This window comes from Chelonoidis abingdonii, chromosome 7, assembly GCF_003597395.2.
Source record: "Chelonoidis abingdonii isolate Lonesome George chromosome 7, CheloAbing_2.0, whole genome shotgun sequence".
NCBI lineage: Eukaryota > Metazoa > Chordata > Testudines > Testudinidae > Chelonoidis > Chelonoidis abingdonii.
Window position 1 is genome coordinate 10,834,359 of NC_133775.1, and position 25,747 is coordinate 10,860,105.

General features: G+C 45.9%; 1 protein-coding gene across 4 annotated transcripts in view; it reads left to right on the plus strand.

Moving 5' to 3' along the window:
• The first annotated feature begins 842 nt into the window (after positions 1-842).
• The window catches only part of OSBPL9 (oxysterol binding protein like 9), a 143,972-nt gene continuing 119,067 nt past the window's right edge, over positions 843-25,747 (plus strand). Inside the window, exons 1-2 of one of the 4 annotated variants that reach the window (XM_075067607.1) lie at positions 843-1,090; positions 9,595-9,646. In XM_075067607.1, coding sequence (XP_074923708.1) covers positions 981-1,090; positions 9,595-9,646 — 162 coding nt within the window. In that variant the 5' untranslated portion in view covers positions 843-980. Of the gene's footprint in view, positions 1,091-1,400; positions 2,050-9,594; positions 9,647-25,747 lie in introns of those variants that run through there. The other 3 variants (XM_075067602.1, XM_075067604.1, XM_075067603.1) reach the window with 3 other exon arrangements.

Consider the following 25,747-nt stretch of genomic DNA (forward strand, 5'->3'; position numbering starts at 1 on the left):
GGCTGGCATTCAGCACTCACCCCCTGCAGCCTTGGCTCAAGCTACACACAGTCCCTGGCCCAAGCCCTGCATTCACAGCTCATACCCACTGTTCTCAGCTGCACACTTGGCCCTCCCACTCTGAAGCCCCTGCACTCACACCTCCCTCTAGCCTCGAAATTGGCCCCACTGCCCAGCAGTGGTGGAATAATTTTTATAGTGGGGGTGCTGAAGGCAGAAACCATATGTGCGGGTTATTACTACTTCAAGACAGGAGATATGGCAGCAGCCCCAGTTCCAGTACCTATGCTGCCCAGTGCTCCTGACCTCAGCCTTCACGCCCTGCCGGCTGCCCCACGCTCAGCTCTGACTCCCCTCAGCACCCAGCCCTGCTGCACAGCACACAGCGCCCACGCTCGCCCCTCCAGCACCTCAGTCACTGCTGGGCAACCTGCCGCCCTCTAAAAGCCCCAGCCCGATGCCCTGCCCCCCGCCTGGAGCCAGGCTCTGCCCTGCGCCCCACTCCAGGGTGAACACACTGGCACCGCCTACTGCTCTGGGCGGGGCCCCATTCCAGGGAGGGCAGACAGCCCCCTCCCGGAGGGAGCAACCAGACCCCACCCCCTTGCTGAGTTCACAGCTTCCCTTGGTGAGGAGCCAGGACATGGCCCCGCCCCCTGACCTGAGCCGCGCCCTCTTTTCTTCGTCACTTCCGGCTAGCGGCCCAGCTTCTCAGCTGCATTTTGCTAGCTCGCGCTTAGTCCCCCCCCCCCCAAACCGGTAACTAGCAAAAGTCTTCTCCGGCCCCGCCCGCGGGTTGTGTTGGCTGATTGGCCGCCGCCCCGCCTGTGTTCTTGCTCTCTCGACGGCCCTTCCTATCTGTTTGTTTAGTCCCTGTTCCTTTCTCCCGTCCGCTGCGTGCCCGGCCCCAGCCCGCTCGCACTGCTGTCTCCCGCTGCCCCGCCGAGCCTCGGCTCTGTGGTGCCGGGCTGGCTCCCAAGATGGCGTCCATCATGGAGGGGCCGCTGAGCAAATGGACCAACGTGATGAAGGGCTGGCAGTACCGCTGGTTCGTGCTGGACTATAACGCGGGGCTGCTCTCCTACTACACGGGGAGGCGGGCGGGCCGAGCTGGGGGGGGGTGGTGAGAGGGGGAGCGGGCTTTTCGGGGAGTGCTGGCCAACGCGTGTATGTCTTGCACAGGTAGATATCGTAGTCATTCACTATGACATGTGAATAAAGGGATTGCCGCTAATCAGTATTAAGGTCACTGGGTCGGGACTCGGGTCGGCCATAAAATTGGACGAGGGTGAGAACTTCCCTCCACTGTTTGTATGTTGGAAGGAAACGGTCGCGTGCGGTAGCATCGGAGGCCCCGGTGAAAGATTTATAGACGGGGGACGAGAAGTGTTTTTTTTTTTGTTGGCAGCCGCGTGTGGGGATGGGGAGGCGTGTGGGGAAGTTGCCTCAGAAGGGCGTTGGGTAGCGCCCCCCCCCCCCCCCCCCCGTGTCTGACACGCTGGTCTCGGTCCGCCTGTTCCCCGTTGTCCTTCAGCGTGGAGGGGTTGGCTCTGAGGGGGGCGCTCTAACCCGTCGCTGGCTGGAGGGGGCGGGCCCGGCGTGCCCAGGACAGTGGGATTCTGCCTTGGGAAGGCAGGCGTCGGGCTCCCCGTGACTTGAACGCGGGGTGGATGCTCACTGCCGACGGGCCCCTGCAACCCAGAGCAGTGGGTGAGAGGTGCTGCCCTGGCTCCTAGCCCTAGCTCCCAGCGGTTGTGACGCACCGCGAGGGGCTGGTCCTCGGTGACTCGGCATCTCTCTGGAGAATGGGGCATCGGGCGCGTTTTACCTTCCTCGCGTGTGCTGTGAGGCTGAGTGTCTACGCATTTGTATAGCACTTGGCTCTTCTGTAGCACCCTTTCACCAGGGATCGCAGAACAGTACTTGTATGTGTAAACCCCACGCCAAGAACAGCTGACCCCCTTTTAGGCTCTTACCTCGTTGACTGACTAGGTTTCTATCCCACTTGCGGAATACAAAAAACGTTTATGTACCAGTGCATTAAAAACGGTGAGTTAGGGGGGAGATAATAGAGGGTTTTTAAAATGTGTCGTTTATCTGTTTTTTTTCCCCCTTCACCTTTGGTGAAGGAAGCGATCTACCACTTAAATTTACTGGATTACTTATTCTGTAAAAGTCAGTGTGGAATACTGTTCCCCTCACTGACATCTCAGATCTTCTTTAAAAGACATGGCTGCTACTCTGAAACCAGATTTTCTTAGTTTACAAAGAAGAAGGTGGCTTTTCTAACTGGCAACCTTGCGAAAGTCAAACCATGCTTTCTGACTCACGCATTTTCACCATAAATAAAGGTTAAAACATCATTAAATGTTGGTTTAGCCTTCCAGATAGCCCATAAGCTAGGGAACAAACCCCAGAATGACCAATGGACATCTGGTGAGCCATCACTTTATGCCAATGTTCTGTTCTATTGGCATTCTTTTTTTCTTTCTTCTGGTAATGTTAGTGTTTTAAAATCAAAATTTAATTCTACAAAATACAGCTACTTATGTGTGCTATTTCAACTGCATTTTCTATACTTTGTAGTAATCTGGTTTGACTTTTAAAATCACATTTAAAGCTGAATCCAAAATGCAAGGTACAGTAAATTGCTGTATGTCACATTCAGAGTAGTTCATGTAATAGTTTAGTGTAAACATTTTAGGTTTTAGGTATTGCTGTACTAAATAAAAGTAATGTTTTAGCAGTTTAATGAAAACTGATAGTCAGTGGGCATAGTTACACAAACCTGTTAAAAAAAAAAAAAAAAGTGGAATAAGTAGGTGAGATTGTAAACTAATTTTTATAAATGAATCTCTATCTTGATGTGTTGCATTGATTTTTAGAGGATTATGGAAGTTCTGCGCCTTATTAATTCTTGTTCCAAATACCACTCCATAAAATTGAAGGAAGTTCAAAATGGTATAATTTAAATACTGTTTGTATATCTCTTTCATGAACCCATCAGCAACATTCCTTTCCTGTGGCAGACCTAATTAGACAGTAGCCTTTCATGGTGGCTGAAGGGCCAGATTGGATGCCAGCAGCTGTGTCAGCAGCATATGTCAATGTAGTTATATATGAAAATGCACTTTTAATGTGTTTATGAAGTAAAATTCAGTAGCTTCCAGTAGGTTTACAGTCCTGTCATCACTAATTGGTTACAAGTGTATTCATATTTTAGATCGGCAACCAGTTCAGGCATGGTGGGAGAGTGAAACAATTACTAGAAACTATCAAATTTTACTTAGTGGAATACATGCAGAAAATCCACACTTTCTTCTGGCATCTGTTACAAGCAAAATGCAGGTGAAATTTGGCAGATGGAAGAGAGAAAGCAGTCTTTGCTTTTAAACCCCACACCCCCACCCTGGCTCTCCTTTGTATAGTTTTAGCTAGCTACAATCTTGAAAAGCCACAAGCCTTGTATTTTGTCCTGTTGGCCTATTGTACCCCAAGAATATGGTTCCTACAGGACCTGAGTGCAGAGTATTGTTGAATAGGAGGTGAGTGTTTCACAACAGGAATCTAACAATGCCACATTTCTGTAAATATGGGGGCAAAATAGATTTTGGCTTTTGGTGCAGAATTTCTTCTGTATTTCCTCTCTAAATGAGCAGAAGGCATTAACTGCTAATTGCCAAATTGTTTGCTTAGAGAAACTAGTTGTGCATCATTGAAAGTGCTGTTTGTTGGAGAAGCAAATCTAGGTGAAGTGTAGCCCAAGTTGGAGTGTGGTTATAGGAGCCTGAGGAGGCAAAACTGAAGACGGATGAGAAATATGTCACACTTTGGTATACTTTGAATTGTAAATCTTCAAAAATGCATATAAACTAGATATGTGGGCCTTCCTCCCCCCCAAAAAACCAAAACCCCTCTAAAATCCAGAGCAGGAACATGTATTTCTGGGGTCTTTGGGTATCTTTATTAATAAACTTTAGGGAGGGGACCCACTCTCATATTCTCTTCCTAGGCCCCAAGTATTTTTGCTTGTCCTTGTTGGTTGTCTTGTGTGTGTTATGTGCTACACTAAAGAACGTTTTCTTTTTAAGCTTTACCTATGTCTTTTCTGGTGTTTCCTTTAACAGTGATCCCTGTATTTTAAAGTGAAAAAACAGTGATGGATCTTTTGTAAATAATTTTTATTAAAGAAAAGGTGATGGAAATGTTTAGTGTTTCTTGACATCTAAATTTCTAGTAGTTCTCAATATATATTAACTCTGTAATAGTTCCTGATTATTAGCAGAACATGATAAAATCCACTGTCAGTACTCTTAGGCATTGTCCACACTAGGGGAAAAATGTTTTCTTTCCACACTTCAGCTAATGTGGCAACTAAAATGCAGTAGAATCCTAGTAAAAGACAAACTGCCTTGTCTTCACTAGGATTCTACCTCATTTTTGTTACCAATTGTTAGCTAACATGGTAAGAGAACACTTTTTCTGGTGTGGCTGCACTCTTCATCTTTGACTTTTATCTAGATCAGGATTTCAAGATGTGATGTTGGCATATTAGTGAACACATTCTAAGCAGTCTATTGTAGACTTGAACACATGTAAAGTTGGCTAAGTCTACCCTGAACTTGTTTAGAATGTGTTGGCTTTACACATCTTTAAATCCTAGACTAGACAAAGCCTTAAAGTTCAATCACAAACATCATTCCATGTTTGTTCAGCCTTCTGTGTTGATTTTTTCAGCTCATCTGTCACGTCATGTTTCTAAATTGATGTTTTTGACACTTTCCAAAAGGGTTACTTCAGATTTTGGACTGTTTTACAGAGTTTTTTTCCCACGGAAATTCAAGCAATGTGTAAATCTGTTCTCGGGGTAATTATGCAACATACTAACATGTTCAGTTGTAAGAGAATTTATCTGCAGAAGCATTCATTATGGTATCTGGATTGTGGGTATAAATTTCTGCTATGTTTCATGAGGAAGAGCTCCATTTCACTGACACTGCAACTTAAAGGTGGCTTTCTTAATAGAAGAACATTTTGGCAAGGTGTGATACTATCAAGATATCAACACTTAATATGTTGTGAGGCATGAGGCTAAAGACCCAATGTTCTTTTTCTTAAAACTATACAAGAGATTTAAGTTTTTTATTATAAATTATTTGAATCATTGCTCTTATAAAAACCTTTGATTGGAGTGGGGAGAGAATTTAGTATGCCAAATGAATTAGTGGTTACTCTGAACAACTGGGTTTGCAAGAGTGAGACTTTAATGAAAGAGAGAGTGAGCCACATTCAATTGACTACTACTGGAAGGAGATACTATAGTATGAATGTGATATAACATACTGCATAGAACAGACTAGAAATTAATTGGTTAATATTAAGTTACATTTTTATTAATATATTTAGTGAAAAAAGCCATCACTTATAACGTTGGAGCAGACACTAAAGGGACATGACCAACTTGAAATACTTCTATTTTTCATAAATTGCTGCTTCTGTGCCTGGTCCTGGTCCTGAGTCTCCCTGCTGATTTTTGGGAAATGTGATTATAAAACCATAAAACACTTGTCTTTCTACACAAATGAGAGTATTTGCGGTCATGCCTCTGCAAAGTTAAAGTTAACTACTTGCGTAAGTGTTAAGGCTCTCTTTGGACCCCTCTAATGAGAATTCTGGTGAAATGAGTGAGGCTCCTTACAGCAGTGATCACCAACTTGTAGATCGTGATCAACTGGTTGATCCTGGAGACTCTCCCAGTCGATTGCAATGTCCAAGGGTGTAGTGGGGCTGCTGTTAAGCCTGGCTCCCTGCCAGCCCCCTGCTGCTCCTACTTGCAAACACCACTCCCACAGATCCCATTGGCCAGGAATGGAATTGTAGCCAATGGGAGTTGTGGGGACAGTGCCTGCAGAGAGGGTCAGTGTGCTGAGCCACATGCTCTCCTGCACGGGGGCCACAAGGTTGTGTTGACCTCTTCTGGGAGCAGCGGAGGGCTGGGGCAGGCAGGGAGCCTGCCTTAGCCCCACTGTGCTGCTGTGCGAGATAATGCTGCTTGGCGGGAGCCTGCACCCCAGCCAGAGCCCCCTCCTGGAGCTAACACTCTCAGTGCCCTCCTGTACCCTAATCTCCAGCCCTGACCCCCCTCCTGCATCCAGCATTCCATCTCCCCTCCTGCACTCCAACACTCTACCCCAGCCCAGAGTCCCCTCCTACACCCAAACTCCCTCCAAGAGCTTGCACTCCTCACAACCTCCTCCACTCCAACCCTCTGCCCGATGCTCAGCCTGGAGCCCCCTCCCACACTCTGAACCCCTTGACCCCAGCCCAGAGCCTGCTTCCTAACCCCCTGCCCCTGCCTGGTGAAAGTGAGTGAGGGTGGGGGAGAGGGATTGATGGGGGTAGTGGTGGATGGAGTCGGGGGAGGGCTTTGAGGAAGGGGGGGCCTCTGGGAAGGGGCAGGGTAGATCCTGGGTTGTACTTAAATTCAAAAAAATGATCTTGTGCATAAAAGGATTGGAAGCCATGGCCTTATAGGTACAGAAGTCCATGCTATTGGTGTAGTTTGCAGAATCAGGGCTTAGCTGAGTATAAACAGAGTGCAGTTAAAGGTAAAGAAACTGGAAAACAGAATTTTTTTTATTAGTAGTAAGCTTAGGCATTATAACCATTTGATTGTACAAGTGAGCTTTTAGAAACTTGACTGCGCTCTTAAAACAACAAAGCATTTGCTTAATGTTAAAATGTTTGTGTTAATGTTATTGGCAATGACTTCATTTATTACTATCTTATTTGAAGATCATGGAATACTGAAGTGACTATTTCTAAACCTGCAAAGAACCTTGACTTCTGCAGTCAAAAATGTGAATAGTTAATCCCTTGTAAGTGACTTGTAAACTTCATATTTTGAGTAAATGTTCAGTGAAGTATGGAGAAGTCGAATTGTGTATTTATCCATTGAAATGCATTCACAAAAATCGAAATGGTTCAAGTCTATAAATGGGCCCCAAGTTTTCCAAATCATAGCCCTGATCCTACAGACACTTATTGATGTGTGTAACTTTACTCATGTGAGTAGAATTGTGCATATATAAATGTCTGTAGGTTTGGGGCCAATGTAAGTGGATCCATCTATTAACGACTTTTTTTATAACAATGACTCATACAGTTACACTTCTATTTTTCTCCCCCAATGTGAGGTGATCTTAAGAATTCCCTCTTATTTATGTCTTTCCCCTCCTAATTAAGGGACTTGGGTTGCTAGCTAAGGCCTGGATGGGATTTCTGCAGCCCGCTGCTGCTTGCATCCACCAGTGGGAGATACAAGCTCCATAGTTCTTTTCCATCTCCTGGCCTAGAGTTTAAGATCCAAACTCTTGGAGTCCCTCAGGGCAATCTAGTCAGATCCTCAGGCATTGGCTGTGTCTGTAATGTAACATTGCTTGTGTTCTAACTTTGTGTCTGATAGGGGAGTTCCTCTATGTAAGTTTTCAAACATAGGGGCTAACACAGCTTCTTTCAGCAGCTGATACAATCACTTTGCTCTGTTCCCCTAACTTGTGCCTTTCTTCTTTGCACCAAAGTGGAGGTGCTTTCAAGGAAATCTGCACAGAAAATGTATATTTAATCTATATTATAGATTAAATGATTGTCTTTCCATAATTAACGTTGCAAATAGTTTGAAGAAAAACTGTTTGACAGATTGAGTACAGGTTGTTATAAAACAAGCAAAAAAACTCATCCCCACGCACCCAAAACATTGACCTGACTTGAAATTTTGGCTCTAGCACTACTTGGTCTGTCTTTAGCTCAAAAGCACTTTTTACTGTCTCTTCATACTTTTTATATAGTTAAATCTCCTTAAACTCATGCCTTGGTATTTAAAGATAGTAGGTTGTAATTTATTAGTGATTCTTGTAGTGGATGGTTTGGCGCCCAGTTCTTCTCTCATTGATGCCAATAGGATTTCTTTGCTATTGACTTTAGGAGGAACCTTATGTATATGAGCATGTTGCTCTGTATTGCCTGGTTGCAGCGTAGGAAGAAAATAAGGCTCAAGTAGTAATTCTTGACTGGAAAGACGAGGGTTTCAGGCTTGGCTCTGGAAGGAGTATTAAATGAGTGGGACTGCCTCTCTGTAGCTCAGGTTGCAACCACAGCCCTGTTGCAGCTCTACCTTCCAAAAAAAAGTCTTGCTTTCATAGTTCTAGGATTAATTCCTATTGATGACTAGAATGTTCTTTGACAATTAAGTACTAAAAAAAAAGACATTTTCTAGGCATTTTTTCAGAGGTCTAATGTTCCCTCGTGCTCCCTGATCTGTCCATATAATACCATAGTATTTGAAACACAGGTAGATTTTTGTAAATGGCTTCTGGCATGAGCCAGTGCCAGAGCTAATAAAATGTTTGACATTGCCTCTATTTGAAAACTAGACCTGAGTCTCTACCAATGAAATGTAGAATGGAGGGAGGGAGAGTGTGGAGGCAGACATGGTAAGAGAATATTTTCATTGTTTACCTCGAACCAGACCTAAGCTCTGTGATCTGTTAGTTATTTTTCCACCTGAATTCCCCTTATAAATGCTCCTTGAGCTATGACAGGAGTGCACAGGTCCCTTTTCTAAATAGGGATACTAAGGAATAAAGCTTCAATAACTTGGCTGGGAGGCAGGGTAGCCTAGTAGGTAGACATGAAAGCAAGTCATGTGGGCCCTGGTTAGGAGCCTGACACTCAGGTTGCTCTGACTTGATTACCTTCGCTCCAAATATCAGTAGACTTTGCTGCATGTGTACCGTGGCTATCTAGGAAGCTTATTTAGGGCTTCTCTATGTGGAAAATTTATACCACCATTAGCTGAGCTGTGAATTAAAGAGCTATGGTTATGTATAATTGCTTATGTGGACATTCTTATTCCAGGATAAGATGGCCCTTTTCCAGTTTAGCTTATGTCACTTCAGAAGCAGTTTGAGCTCAGTCAAAAAGCCATTCTTGTTTCAGAAAAAGTGCCCACAGGGTTTATGCTGGTATAACTATTGTGGGTTAACTACTATGGTGTAAGTTTTCTAGATAGACAGGCTGTACAGAAATAAAGGCTGATCTTCAAAGGTGGGGCTTTTTATGGTGATAGGTGGAGTGTCATTTGTGAGACTGTTGGAAGTGGAAGGACCATGTTATGGAGTCATTATTCTGCCATTTTCCATATCCTCCTGCCCAGTTCGACTTGTGTCTGCTCCTCTCCACTTGGTTTACTAGATGATTGTGTGGAGCCCTTAGTCTTTTTCTTCAAGAAGTTTTATATATGGTTTGATATGCACTTCATTGACTCTCTATTGTGTGACACCTTTAGAAGAGCTACTGTCCCAGGCCAGGACGTTACCTCCTAGCATACATAACGCCAGAAAACAGTTGTGTGTTTATGGCTTCTTTCTTCCTATGCTATATGGAATATAACCTCTATCATAGCGGTAGTTTTACTTCATCAGTTCATAAAACTTTACTCCAGAATGGTTTACTTCTTTCCAAATTGTCTTGAATAATTTTTTTATGTGAATTCTTAGTAAGTTTATTAATCCAATTAATCTGTTTTCTCTTTCAGTCAAAGGACAAAATGATGAGAGGATCACGAAGAGGGTGTGTTCGACTGAGAGTAGGTATTTTCTCTTATGTTTCTTAACACTTAACTTAAAATGTGAGTAATGCAGTTTTACTGGATAGGGCTCTGGACTGGGGACTTGGGAGACCTAGGTTCCATTCCTCACACTGTCACAGGGCTGCTGGTTCACCTGGGGCAAGTCACTTGACCGTGCCCCCACAGCTCAGTTTCCTTATATGTAAAACAGGCATAACAGTACTTACCTCCTTCATCAAATTCTCTGAGATCTGTGGATAAAGAGCTGTATAAGAACTAGACATTATTGTGATGCTACTGACCTATGTACACTGAGAGAGTCACTTTTTAGATAGAGAGAGCAAGCTTAGGCCCAAAATGTCTGCTGATCGCTCACACTATCTGCCTAAAAATGATTTTCTTCTGTCACTCTGATCTTACATGACTTATTCTCTGAAAAGCCATTTATGCCCATCTTCTGTCTTTTCTCAGTGGTGGTGGGGGTGAGTTGTAAATGTATCAGATTATGTCTATACTTATGGCAGCATATAAAGTAAGTACACTGCATGCCTCTGTGAGTGGGGTGGAAGATGGGGACTCTGCTGGGCCACCCTGCCTATCTGTGGCGTCAGCCCCACCTAGCAGTTATGGGGGTAGGGGAATCCAGCTCCTCCCACTCCCCTGGATTCTAACCCAGGGGCCGTCTGTAAGGAAGGCACCCTCTATATGTAGTCCAGCTAACACTCTCTTCCGGGCCTCTTCCTGTCACTCTGTACCACCTCAGGGTGCCTTGTTACTTGCGATTGTTCTTAGTCATCTAGCTGATGAGCCTTGGCAGGCTAGGGAGTCTTGATGTTGTGCACCAGTTCACTCCTGGGGATACCCGTCTGCAGTAGGTCCTCTTTAGCCATGAATACAGGGCTGTCTCTGCCCACCACCCTGCTGTGCTGAAGAGACTCTTTTAAATCTCTCCTGCAACTGGAGCGTGTCCATAGGGAACAAACCCCAGAATACCCAAGCTTATGGACTATTTGGAAGGCGTAAGATAATCAGGCCAAATATCGCCTCATAATCTGCGGGTTTGGTGTTTTTCATGGTATTTATCCAGTGGAGGTGTGCACGATCAATTATCAGGAGGAAGGGATTTCCCAGTAGGTAATACCACAATGCTTATATGGCCCATTTCACCGCCAAGGTCTCTTTTTCTATGGTTGAGTAGGCCCTCTCGTGGGAATAGTTTCTGGTCAATGTAGCGTATTAGATTGTCTTCCTCATTAAGGTCTTGGGATAGCAGTGACTATAGCCCCACATCTGAAATGCCTGTGTGGAGTATGAACAATCACGTGAAGTCCATGCGGAAGAGGACCAGTTCTCTGCTCAGGCTGTCTTTCAAGATTCTGTAGGCTTTGTTACAGACCTCAGACTAGATGATCATCTTGGGGATAGTTCTTCACTAAGTGAATGAGAGGTGCAGCTATTGTGATGAAATGGGGTATGAACTGCTTATAGTAGCCAGCCAGACCCCAAAATCATCTAACTTATTTCTTTGTCGATGGCACAGGGCAATCAATCAAGGCCTGGACCTTCCCAATTAAAGGCCTAAGTTTGCCACTTCTAATTGTGTATTCCAGACACATCACCTCATGAAACCTCAGTCAGCACTTGGCTAGGTTTACGGTGAGGCCAGCGTCTTTGAGGCCCCTAGGACTACCAGTATATGCTTGGTGTTTCTTCTAATCACAACTATATAGGTGTAAATCGTCTATATAGGCTGTGTGGTTGCAGGACTGTGTCTGTCAAGTGTTAGAAGGTGGCTGCGGTCTTGTGAAGGCTGAAGGGAATAGTTTTGAAATGGTACAGGCTGTAGGATGTTTTCTCTTGAGATGCCTTGGTCAGATCTAAAGTGGAGATGTACTTCATAGCCCCCAATCAGTCAACAATATGAATATGCGTCAAATGTGAATATTGCACTCACTTTCCTCAAGTTGTTGCAAAACCGAGTTGTCCCATCTCTCGTGGGTAGCAGGACATTGGATCCTCACCATCCGTGGGAATCTTCTACCATCCCGAGGTCCAACATTGCCCGCAGCTCCTAATGGATAGCATCCTGAATCTTTCTGGACAGGGGATGATGACTCTCACAGACCTCGTGCTCTGCTGTGAGGCTGACAAACAAATGGGTTCATCTGGGTTGTGACTAGAACATGGAAGGGAAAGATGGGACCATCTGCAGTGTCTGAGTCGATTAGGACAGCCGAAGCCCTTCCCTCAAGGGAATTGTGTCTGGCCTTGGAATGATGGTGAATGGGGGATCAGCTCTGGATTGGGGATAATGTGTTTATGAATAAGCTTTTACGGTCTTGTCAGGCCTTCAGAAGACTTGTGTGATAAACCAGGGTCTCTTTGTTCCTCCCAGGTTGTCAGATCTCATAATCGACTGCTCCTACCTGATGTACCACTTTTAAGGGTCCTTGCCATTAACTCCGATTCCAAGCTGTGCAGCAACAGCGATACCTTGTCTTTGGGTTGGAATTTGTATGGATGGGTTCCCCTATTTTTGACAATCTTGGGCCTATAAGGGGCAAAAGTCCATAGTGTCTTCAGCTTCGCTCAGAGCTGGAGAATGGGCTTTATTAGTGCAGTGACTCTGAGAGGAACAAGATCCCAGGTTTCCCAACTAGATGTAGAATCCCCTGGGGTTGTCTCCCATATAACAACTGGAAGGGTGAGAACCCCGCAGATGCTTGTGAAACTTCGCACACTGCAAGTAGCAGGGGCAATAACAAATGATCCCTGTGGTGAGGGTCTTCAGCCACAAACTTTATCATCCCTTTCAGGGTCCCATTGAAGTGCTTGATAAGCCCATCTGTTTTGGGGTAATAGACAGGTATCCTAGAGATTTGATTTTCAATAGCTCATATATGTTTTTCATCAATTGTGACATGAAGTTCAGTTCCTGGTCTATTTCTGTGGGGATCCCCACACTCACAAAGACCATCATGAGTTCCATAGCTGTGGTCACTGCATTGGGTGTGCGAAGCGGACTGGTCTCTGAGAACCACATGCCATAATCCATGATCACCAGTATATGCTGTTATCCCTTCATGCTCTTCTCTAGTGGTCCAGTCAAATGCTGATTCTCTCAAAGGGGGTGTCTGTTACTGTCATCAGTATCAAGGTGGGCCTAGGAATGCTCTTGGGTCTTGTCAACTGACATTCCAGGCAGGACAAATAATAAATTCACCCTCATCTCTTTGTAGATGCCTGGGCAATAGAATAGGCTGGTAATTCTTTCAAGGGTTTTCTCCTTGATGCATGGTACCAAGTGCGTGAGCTGGAGTAACTCTCCAAAAGAACCGAAAGTTGGGACTGCGGTTTGGTGATCACGTACCACCTGGTAATCTATTCCTTTCTTAGTTGGATGCATGGCCATTGTCTTAGCCTCTGTTGGTTGACTGCTTCCTCGTTGGCAGTGGCCAGCTATTCTTATGCTTTGCTCAAGATGGGATCGCTCTTCTGTTCTATGAAATCCTTGTTTTGGGTCAGCCATTCTGTACCCACAGGACTTTGAGTTCACTGGTCCCTTAGGGGCCCTCTCAAGTTGTGGAGTCCCCTCCCCCAGATATTTTCATGTTCCAGCATCAGCTGGTTCCCCAGACCCCACTTCTTCTCTGGTCTTGAAGGCACGGTCATCCCCTCTGGCCGGGTCTTTCTACTGCCCCTGCAAGGCTTTGCCAAAGTAGTTCCAGTCATGGTGCAGATCTAGTGGATTGGTGAGGGAGACATCTGCCCCCACACGGAGAGTCTGTGTGTGGTTCCTCACTGTCAACTATATCTCCTTTGTGGCATATGAGCACACATCTCTGTGTATATGGGGGCCTGGCTGCACCTTGAATCTATTGAGGCCGTCATTTTGGACTGTAGATCCTTACTGGGACTATCATCTTGTCTGGTCCCTGGTTGTGAGCTCTGGGAGTGGTTGTCCAGGCTTGCCTGTAGCTATAGTCCATAAAGGAGCAGTCACCTTGAAAGTGACCGTGCTGCCCGTTCTTGAAGCAATTGCCTGCTGCTGGGGCTGTTGTCTCCGCACCCCTCCATTGGGATTATCTTGGTTGGGGGAGCCTTGGCTTCCATGGACCCCAGCTCTGTACATCTGTGTTCTGGGGAGTTTTTGTTCAGTCTCATAGTCTCTGCCTTGGAAGGCACTCAGGCCTCACCTCAACAGATGGTCTCCTGTGCCCCATTCTCTCCGCTGTGCTTGGGTTTCTGCATTGGGCGACAGCGCCTTGGGGGCTTGGCCCTGTGGTAACCAGGTAATTCTCCATAAGGCCTGCCATCTCTGATGGCATGCTGTATCAATGTCTTCGCACCCACTCCTGGCCCCCTGAGAACCTAGATAAATTGTTTGACCACAGTATCCTCCACCACCTGTACCTTAGTGCACCTGTCTGGAATTAGCACCAGCAACAGTCCTTGAGGTGCTAGGCCACTACCTGATGACAGGCCTTCAGCAGTGCTTTTCCCTCTGGAACCACTGTCGGTATGTCTCTGAGGAGAATGAATGCCTTGATCTTACGATACTTTTAGGCATCCTGGTATCTAGCACCCTATAGGCTGCCTGGGTCAGCCTTGTCAGGTGTGGGGTCAAGAGCATGGCCTGGTGACCATGCTATCATGGTGGCCACAATGTTCAGATGTCACCAAGAAGGGTTCGGGGTCATTCATCCTCTGGGCCTGTCTTCATCAGCCTGGCCAGGATCCCTGGCATCGGGATCACCCTATGGGACCCTGAGCCTGGGTTAGTAGTGGCTTCTGGGGCTTGTTATGCTGCCATCTGCTGGACCTGGTGGTGTTGCTGTTCTTGGTGCTCAGTGGTTAGCTTCTAGAGATGAATTGCTGCTGTTACTGCAATGACTGGCCACCCAGAAATTGACTCTGTTGCTGCTGCAGCTGGATCGTCTGTTGTTGTTGGCACTTCACCACCTACTTCAGCAGCTTCTCCACATTTATGTCGCCCCTCTTCCTTCCTCACTTCTCAGTTGGCCTTCCTTATGTTCTTCAGCAGGACTGGACCCTCTTGTCGGCATTGTCCACCAGTTGTGAGCCAGGTGGGGGCGCACCTAATGGTCAGAGTCTGTGTGGTGGCAGTCCTGCTATGTGGCTCAAGACTGTGATAGCAGCTGTGTCTTACTGTTAAAGGAGTAGGAGGAGCTGGGCCCCCCCGACTCCACAAGAGTTCTGATCGATGGGCTCTCTGGAGCACTGTAAGGAAGGTATCCCTATCAGTGGTCAGACTAATACTTTCCCCTTTGCCTCTTCCTACCACTTTGTGCATTGTGGCTTGTAGTTGTTCCTTGCAATCTGGACCGTGAGCCTCAGCAGACTAGGGAGTCCTGGCTTCATGCAGCAGTCCCCTCCTGGTGATACCTATTTGCTGCACTCTTTCCATGGTAGTGAGTGCAGGCTCTCTCCACCTACTACCAGACTGTGCTGAAGATAAATGCCTCCTCCAACTAGAGCATGTTCGACAGGCTTGCTGGGGTGGGGCTTCCTGGGCCCAGAGTTGTTCCTGCATCCCTACCTTTCCAGTGTGGGGTTTATCCACCTCAGCACAGTCCCCCTAGCGTGGGCATAAATAGCATGGTAGATAGTGAGGTACTGCTTAGGTGAGTAAAGATATGCCAGAACTTTAAGGTGTATACCATACATGGTTTTCTGTGTTTAAGCAATGTCTCAGACATTTACACTGCTCTTTTTAGCAATGTAGTGTCCCACAGCTTTCCCCCTGTCAGAGCCTTTCACTGCCATGAGTAACTACACATCGCAGTGTGGACAGTCTGTTTTTCACTGTGGCATATAGCTGCACATACCCTACATGTTGCTGCCAGTGTAGATAAGCTCTCCATGCAGAGGCCAGTCACAGCAAAGCCTGCTCCCTTGTGGAATATGTGAAGTTCTCTTCTAGAGAAGGAGGGGCAGTCCATAGCAATCTGGTTAATGTTGTAGTATCGGCTACTTTTAAAAAAGCATAATTAAGAATATTAATTTAGCTTGATATTTCCTAGGTTACTCTTTGGAGCTTTTCTGAGCTGCCATGTTCATTGCCTTCTCATTTTTTTTGAGTGTGTTTCTTTTAAGTCTCCTTTTCCCAGTCTTTCCCCATTCAATGTGACTGAAACTGCTGTTATGGTTTATAAGGAAGTCTGAAGCAGGGGGAGTGTAAATCTGAATCTCTGACAAAGATGTCCTCTATTTAAATGATTCATTAATCACTGCAGTTAAGTAGGTGTGAACAAAAACAAACAAAAGTGTTTTTAAACAGTCTGTTCAGAAATCCTTTCCACTTAATGATCAGATTTCACTCACTTGATTCTCATGGTTTTGTCACTTCACTAGTTTTCCAATTATGAGTGTTCAATGTCAGAAAATACCTGAATTTCTAATTTACCATGGAATACACAAGGGGCTTGCTTATTGCACAATCTACCTATAAAGTCTGTAATATTTAACTACAACATAGCCTTGTTAATACTGCCTTCTGAGGGAGTTGGGCGCTGTTGAGACTGAAGTGTGAAGTTATTTGGCACCATTCTGACAAGACTAAAGGAAAAGAAAGGGGATCATGCAGAAGATATTAAAAGCACTGTGAAACACACAAAAATATTGCCAACGTTTTTTCAAACTTGCAGTTCTTGTTTTACAGTCCAAAACCAACTACAGAACCACTGTTGTGGATGCTGTTCCTGCGTCTTTCAGAGTTATAGGGTTGGAAATGATCTGATTGGCAAAATATCTCTTTATAATCTCAAATCCAGCCATAGACTGAACAGTCCTCATGCTGGATCATTTATTTTCTAAACTGGTCTCCATCTTGGGGTAGAGGGGGGAGGATCCTTTTTTTTGTAAGGGGGTTTTATGGTTGCTGTTCCCTTAAAGGCAGCTAATAATCAATAAAGCCCTTACCCATTGTCTTTCTTCTTTGGCTGCAGTAGGCTTCAACGGGCTGAGTTCTTAGCTACTAACTAATGGTGTCTCCACCTGTCTGTCTAAGGCCTGGTCTACACTGGGAGGGCGGGGGGAAATCGATCTAAGGTACGCAACTTCAGCTACGAGGATAGCGTAGCTGAAGTTGACATATCTTGGATTGACTTACTTTGTGTCCTCATGGCGCGGGATCAACGGCCGCCACTCCCCCGTCAACTCCGCCTCTTGCCCTGGTGGAGTTCCGGAGTTGATGGGGAGCACATTCAGGGATCTATCACTACCTGCCGATCCAGCGGGTAGTGTAGACATACCCTAAGGTAGTCAGGAACTCTTGACTAGCCTGATACCATGTACATATACTCTTCTGACACCTCTGTAATGGATGAACCCACAAACAAGGTACACTTTATTTACAAGGGGAAATAAAGAGGCAACATATAAAGGGAAATGAGCAACATCAGTAATACCATACATCCTGCAAGTAACACTATCCCCAGGGTGATTTCCCTGGATTCATGAGTCCAGTTTAGTCCACGCTTGGGGACTCCATAACGTAGAGGAACCCATGTACCTTGATGAGTTGTTGCAGGCTTGAAGGCACTTACTTCAGCGAGGTGATGAGGGCACTGATTTACCCAGGTGGCCATCCACTCTGTGGCAGCAATAGGCATTTCTCACAGTAGAAAAAATCCCCATGACATAGGTCCCCCTTCCCCCCCTCAGTGTTTCTAAGTCCAGTTTCTCTCTCCCAGAGTAGTTTGGCAACCCCCTTTAAGGGTAAAATAGGCAACGCCTCAGTGAGGATTGCCATATCCTCTCATCCCCTGTCCTTTTGGCTGAGGGTTCGTCTACACTACGGGATTATTCTGATTTTACATAAACCGGTTTTATAAAACAGATTGTATAAAGTCGAGTGCATGCGGCCACACTCAGTACATTAATTCGGCAGTGTGTCCATGGTCCGAGGCTAGCGTCGATTTCCGGAGCATTGCACTGTGGGTAGCTATTCAGTAGCTATCCCATAGTTCCTGCAGTCTCCCCCACCCCTTAGAATTCTGGGCTGAGAGCCCAGTGGCTGATGGGGCAACAAATTCATTGTCGCCGGGTGGTTCTGATTAAATTCGTCAGTGCAGCTCCTTCTCCGGCGCAATAGAACGCGCGACAATAACCAGTTCGCGCTCCTTTTTCCTGGATTGGCTGGCAGATGCCGATAAGGCACGGCAACACATGGAGCGTTAGCTTTTTTTTTTTTTTTTTTTTTTTTTTTTTTACGTCACCGTATGTTGTACGGATGCCACGGACAGAGGTAACCTGCCAGCACTAACAGCAGCATGCATTTGCTTTTGCATGATAGCAGAGACGGTTAAGCAGTCGTTCTGTACATCCTGCTGGCCGGTATAAAATGGCAATGAGATCTGAGTTATCTGTCCCTCGCTGTACTGTCTGCTGCTATCATGGGTGCCCTGGTTGAGATGGCCCAGGGCGCAAAGGCAAAAACTGGGAATGACTCCACCGAGTCAATCCCTCCTTTATGGTTTCTAAAAATAGTCAGTCCTGCCTAGAATATGGGCAAAGTGTACATAGAGAAACCAGTGCCAAGAGCAACAGCTGCTCGTGTGATCCGTGCAGAAATGATAAGCTATGTGCCATTCACGGGGTGCCCCCGCAACCAACCCACCCGTTGCTTCCCTCCTCCTCCTTCCTGGGCTAGTGTGGCAGGGTCCCCCCATTTGTGTCATGAAGTTATAAAGAATGCAGAATAAGAAAAGTGATTTTTAGTGAGAGAAAATGAGGGAGGGGCACCTCCGCAGAATACAGTCCAGGCCAGGCATTAAACGGTGCGGGGAAGAGAAGCCAGCAGCCACTAAGACAGAATCGCAGCGGAACAGAATCTTTTCTTACACAGAAAAAGGGAGGGGCTGATGTGAGCTCAGCACGCCCATTGTCTATGAATGAGGACCGGTTATACGGTTCTGTACCATCCTACCTGGGAATGACCGAGAAATCATCCTATTTTCAACAACCAGGACTCCCGTCCAGCTCACCTTGAAGCCAGCCAGGAGCACTCGGTTATAACAAGAGGCTCAGCCATCACTGCACCATCTGCCACCAGGCAAGGGGAGAGCGATGGATTTAATGTTTCAATGCTGCAGGCATACGTCTGACCAGCCAGATCAGTAGAATAGAGTGACAATGAAAGAGTCAAGAAAGATTTCCCTTTTTTCACGTGGGGGCGGAGAAGTAAATGATGAGCATAATTCCCTGAACGCACAGCTGGAACATGGTTTGAACCACAGCATGGGAAGCTCGCGCAAGATGCAATACTTTCGAAGACTGGGGACTCTGGATAGGCTGGAGCCTCATGAACCACCCTCCCTCCCTCACACGAGCAGTCTAGTTGAGTCTTGCGCTTATCCGTTACGACTCGTACAAGCAGACCTGTGTAGCCCTATAGATTTTTTCAAGCATGGGCATTTTGTCTTCTGTAACGGAGCTTTTGGAATAGAACAGATTGTTTCCCTAGCAGGAGCATCTCAATCAGTACTCCATACGGTCCATGGCTGAGCTCTTCTTCTTTGGATTTGGGACTGTCAGTGCCGACCGTGCTGTCAGAACTCCACCGGTGGGAACAGGAAATGAAAAATCAAAATTTTGTGGGGTTTTTCTGTTACCTTGGCCACGGCATCGAGTCAGATGCTTGCAGAGCGCTCAATAACTGGTGCACTGTGGGATACCAACCCGAGGCCAATACTGCGATTTGCGGCACACTACCTAATGATTATGGTAATACCTGATATTTAGTGCTACTCCTCTCGTTGGGGAGGAGTACAGAAACCGATTTAAAGAGCCCTTTATATCGATATAAAGGGCCTCGTAGTGTGGACGGGTACAGTGTTAAATCGGTTTAAACGCGTAGTGTAGACCAGGCCTTAGTCAGCTTTCTGTTCCCCGGAGTTCGCCCAGTCACAAGACTCAACGCCGCCCCCTACTGGCAAAGTGAACACATTACAGTCTTCCCCATCTCTCTTCTAGGCAGCAATAAGCTTGATTGCCTTTTTTGTCAGACCCATTAGCCCAGGTTACATTTTGATATTAACAGAACATCCACTTGGTTTACTTGGGGTAGGAGAAGCCATTTAAAAAACATCTTTCAGTTAGTTGAATTTAATTTTTATCTAAACTCATTTTGCATAGTCCAGTGGTTTAGAAATTCATGTAGGGAACACTGCTCCTCATGTGAAAGCTGTACTCTTCTTGAGACTAGTGAACTTTTATTAATATGAACACTTCTCATCTTTTGAGTTGTGGCCCCTAGGATAGCACCAGCACTATGTAAACTCAACTGTCAAATTCTAATCAGTTTCTGTCCTGCAGTTATGTTCGTTTGAGAGTCATAACAGTTTTATTTAAACACTGGTTTTGGGTACTGTCTCTCTAGTTTTAATGATTTCTTGAGGCCCCCTTGAATTTGTAATCTGGATTGGAATCTAAAACTGTCTCCTTCATGCTAATGCCTTTCACTGAATGATCACTCCACATCTGTCTTCGTCCTCAAAGGAAGCCATTCATAACACCTTCAAAAGATGAGCCAGTGAGCTTAACTTCATAATTTTGTTAGACATTGAAAAACATGGAGTTAATAAAGACACTGGAGTTATGGCTTATTACAGCAATTTGCAACCCACTAACCTCCACTTTTTTGCAAAGACAACAGACCACTTCTCTTTGAATGGTCTCTTACAGTATGTGTTAACTACTTATGCTAAATAATCTGTTACACCTTGTAGTACTGTCTACACCAGAGGTCGGCTACACTGCTCAAGACGTGGATTTTTCATATCCCTAAGGGATATATCTGGGTCAGCCTAACTTTTTAGTGTGGACCAGGCCCTTTCCCAGATCTGAGGAAGAGTTCTGTTTAGCTCAAAAGCTTGTCTTTTTCACCAACAGAAGTTGGTCAAATAAGAGATATTACCTTACTGACCTGGTCTCTTTCTAATATCCCAGGACCAACATGTCTTGAACAACACTTCAGCGTGGAAACTCAGTTTGCTGAGCTGTCGTACAAGATTAAACTCATTTTATGTGAATGATGTAGTGTAAGATTAACTTGCTGCAAACATGTACATAATGTGATCTCTGCACATTGAGGTTTTTGAATACTGCAGTGAATCCAGATGAATTGCAAGTTTCACTGGCTTATTCAGTAATTTAAAACAAATAGCTGGCTTCTTCAGTCTTTCAGGCAAAGGTGGTGTAGGGGTAATTCTGTCCTTGATGTGGTGCTCTTTGGGCTGTACATCGAAAAAGCTTATAAGAGCATCTGTCTGCCTGCCTGCTTTTTCAGAATATTTTATACACAGCTATTTCTATCAATATTGTGTGTGTTGTGAGAGAAGGAAAAGAGATCTTATGATACAAATAACATTTTGTATTATCAGCTTTCATATAAGCTGTATCTCCGTTTTAGTGTTAAAATCAGATGTAATGCGTAATAGAGAAATTAAGTATAGATAGGGCAGAAAAGATGTCTTCAGTTGCTACTTAAAATGAGGGCTTGGCTACACTTGGAAATGTGCAGTGCTGGGAGTTACAGCTGTGGTCGTACAGCTGTGTAGGAACAGCGCTGCAGTGTGGACCACAACTCACAGCTACCAGAGTGCGCAGTGTGGCCACAATTGCAGGCAGAATGCAGCGCTGTGGGAAGTAATTGCATTGTGGCAGCACTATCCCAACAACAGAGCTATCCTATTGTCCATTCTGAGTGTTGAAGTTAGTAGAAGGGGCACGAAGAGGGTGTGGGTCATTCGCTTCCAAGCTACCCGAACGCCCAGATGGTTGCATCGCTCTGCTAGAGCAAGTTTTCTCGCCATTGTGAGCTACACTGCAGAGCTGTTATTATCTATCATTAGAAATGCGAGGCGCTGAGCTGCCGAGTGAATACTTTGCTGAATCCATAATGTCGCCAGCTACACAGCACGATTTTGGCATTGACTATTCCTTATGCTCCAAAAGTGACAGTGAGGAGTCAAACAACGATGAGATACACATATAGATTCACCTGATTGCGTGTGACAGAAATTGCTTGTGACAGTACGGACGTGCTCAGCAGCGTGGAATGCTGCCTTTGGGCTCGGGAAACAAGCATCGATTGGTGGATCACATCGTCCAGCAAGTCTGGGATGACAAGCAGTGGCTGCAGAACTCTTCGGATGAGAAAAGCCACTTTCACTGGACTGTGTGCTGAGCTTGCCCCACCCTGCGGCGCAAGGACATGAATGAGACATGCCCTGTAGGTGAGAAGCGGTGGATTTGCAGATCGGAAATGGCAACTCCAACAGCTACCTGAGAGTCGGTGTGATCATTGGAAATATAACTGTTAGCGGACAAGTTTGGATGGGAAAGTCGACCGTTGGAATAGTGTTGATGCAAGTTTGCAGGGCCATTAATCGCATCCTGCTAAGAAAAGCCGTGACTCTGGGAACGTGCAGGACATTCTGGATGGCTTTGGACAAATGGTTTCCCTAAATCGTGGGGGGCGTCAGATAAGATGGGACGTATATTCCTATTTCTGCGCCACCACCACCAAGGCATCCGAGTACATTAATCGGAAGGGTATTTCTCTATGGTTCTCCAGGCGCCTTGGCTCACCGGTGTGGTTTTCACTGAACATGTACTACAGGCTGGCTGGAAAGTGCATGATGCATGCAATCTATTCGGAAACAGTGGCCTGTTCAAGCATGCAGGCCGGGACTTTTTTTCCAGACAGACAGATCACAGTAGGGAGACGTCGAAATGCCCATTGTGATCCTTGAGACCCCGCTACCCTTAATGCCTTCTCATGAAACCGTACACAGGATAAGCTGCAACGAGGAGCAAGGACCAGTTCAACTTACAGGCTGAGCCGGTGCAGATGACTGGCAGTCCCTTTCGTGGACGTGTTTACATAGAAGTCTTGGCTGGAGGTGTCGCTATAGGAAAGCATAAGATTCTCTTTGGCGGAAAGACAGCATCCTCGCTGCGGTTATATCCGCGTGCTGTACCTCCATTAATCTTGTGAAGGGAAGGTGTAAACATAAGTCAGTGACGAATGGACCTCGAGGTTCACTGCCTGAGGTTGAAATTGCAAACAGAGAGCAGGGCTACTAAGAGAGGGTGCCCTACACAGGGCTTCAGAGGAGCCTTAGGAATGCTTGAGGGAAACAATTTGAGCCTTTACAGAGAAGCAAGTAATGTCTTGGTGCCTTGCACTGGTGTTCATGCAGTAGGTTATAATGATCTTTCGCCTTGCGGGTAGCAGTAATGTTGCTCCTTTGCCTTGCAATAATAAAAACCATTTTTAAAAGCCTAAGAAATCCTTTATTAAAGTACAGTACATAATGGTTGGCGTGGGGGGGCGCTAGGGGTGGTGACTGCACAGTCATATGTTTGAATATTATCGTCCAGCTCGGAGTGCTCTGCAAATGCTGCTGCCACTTCGGATTAACCATTGCTCATGGTTGATGGGGTTGAGTGCAAAGAGGTGTAAAGGGCTAGTTCCAGGGCTGGTAGGTGTACGTACAGGTGTGGAGGCAGCTGTGGTGGTAGGGAAGCAAGGAACGGAGGAAGGTAAGTTATGAACAACACTGGGCAAGGAAGAGAGCTTTTAGGAATTGGGTGGGATTAGCACGGTATAGTCCTACTGCCTGCAGGCATACAAATGACTGCATACAGTCTGTTGGCGTGCCAGGAGGCTTCTACACTGCTAGGTTTGTGTTTCTTCTTCTTTTAGCCAATTCTTATTCCTGAGATGCCCAATTCCTTTTTTTCCTGCTTCTGTTTTGCCTCAATGGCGTTTTTTGTCTTCTCACAGACCTGTGCTCTATTACTGTCTCTGGCATACTGATTCATAACTGCTATCACTACAACTCCTCTATCCTGGTTCTCTGTTCCTCCTTCTCAAGTTCGAATCCTGCCTAGTAGTCGTTTTAGACCATATATTTTCGAGTCACTTTTAAAAAGGAAAACAAACAGTATTACAGAGGCTGCACTGTTTATACATCAAGGTTGAGAGTGTGTAAGACTTTCTCTTAAGCATCATGTCAACACATACCTAACCAGCACAGAGAAGGCAACAGCAAGACAGACATTGTTGAGTACTAGGGGCCTTCTCACTACATGAATCAATGTTTCTGCTGCGACTCCCTCTGGAATTAAGGTACTGCCTGAAGCTGTATCGGGGCCTCATGGAGTGTTTGTAAGTTTGGGAAAGCAAAGAGCAGCTGGGGAAAAGACCCATTTGATCAATATCCTACATTTTCCCACAGGATTTTATCCTTCCAATATATCCCTAGCTGCTGCGTCAGCTGGAAGACGGGATGGTCTTCTCCAAAATGTGATTCTCGCCCTGTTTCCCTATGCAGCTTGCCTGTTGTGCAGCAATGGTCCTCCCCATCCCCTCATGCACAGTGTGCGGACGTTGTTAGCCTGACTGTGACAAGGACCACGGTAGTCTCTCCTAATAAACAGCTTGCGCAAGCGCAATTGCCCATCGCATTCTGGCAAGAAACTTTTGCAGAGATATACAGATATGATTACGGGTGATGTGAAGACCAAATCAATGGGCTATTTCCACATCTTAGGCATGCAGAATAGCACTCGCCAGCCACATAAACGCTTCCCCCTCCTCTCTCCAAAACATTTTATAGCTGCTTACTCGGGTCACGCTCTCTCTGCTCTTTCTTCACCTAACAAATGTTCGCTGCTGCAAATGGCTAGCTTTCTCCTGCTTGAAGAGCACAGCTCTCTGGCTGCTATGCCTCCTGGACTCTGGGTATCTTCCACCACCCCAGTACCCTCATGTCTCTGGGTTCCTCCACACCCTCCTCTCCCACCTCCTCTCCCGCCTCTGACCTATCCATCGTGGTCCTCGGATTTGCGGTGGGTACACCCCCACCGTAGTTCTATCCAGCTCGTTGTAAAACTGAATGAGGTCTGGGGCAACACCTGAGTCACCGGTTTCCCTCACGGCTTTGCAAATAGCCTCACTCGCAGCTCCTTTAACTTTAACCCTGCAATGCAGCGCGTCCGTTCATGGCCCCTTTGCCGCAAGGACTTCTGATAAGTCAGTGACCTCATAGGATCGTACTTCTCTACAGCTGAAGACGCAGCTGTAACTGCACAGCTTCCTCACCCCAAACACTGATGGAGGCCGCAGCTCGCCATGGTTCCATGCTGGCCTCATGTTGGGGCACGGAGGCATGGTCAGTGATTGATTGAATTTGATTGCATTCTCCTCGCCTGGCTGAGCATACAGGAAGGAGATTTCTAAACACTTTTCCCGGGGCATTTAAAAGGGCGGCGTCCATCTGACCCAGGGCAGTGGAGTGTGAAACGATGAGCAGAAGTGCCCGAAAGGTATGCTGGGATTCCTCCCATAATAACCCTGGAGCCAATAACACGCGCTGTTGGTGTCACACGATGAGCAGCGCTGAGTCAGCAGCGCTGGAATCTGCTAACCCCCAGTCAGACCAGTCTACAGCCGGCGTGCGCCAGGAGTTGCAGCGCTGCTTGGCTTGTAAAGTGTGTACACAGAGTGAGTTGCAGCGCTGTAACCCCTTCACCAGCGCTGCAACTCTCCAGTGTAGCCAAGCCCTGAGAGACACTGTGTGTGAGGCAAAAACCTAGATAGTTTCAGACTTATGTGCTGCACAGGAGAAGGTTCTTGCATGGGGGGCAATTGTAAGGAAAGGTTGTTGCTAGATGACTTGAGGAAGGAGAATGGAGGTTGGAGTAAATCCATGGTTGAGTTGAAAACCTTTTGAACTGGATGCTGAATGTACTGGAATGTTCCTTATTGTCATCCTCCTTCATGCATACACAATTGTTTTTCTGTGAATAAATGTGGAAATGAACACTTGAGTATATATAAACTTAAAATATCTATCTCTTGCTTCTGGTAACTCAGCACGAGAAAACAAAGGCAAAAGTTAACCAAAAGTAGTACATACTAATGATTGACTATTAATCTTGTTTAGAGACTGAACAAGATCTCCTGAGAGATACTTCATTTGATTGTGTATTGAAAACTATTACTGTCCCATACATGATAGTGTTAACTATATTCCTTACTTTCCTTGGGGTGCAATACAAAACAGACTACTATTTGCTTTATAA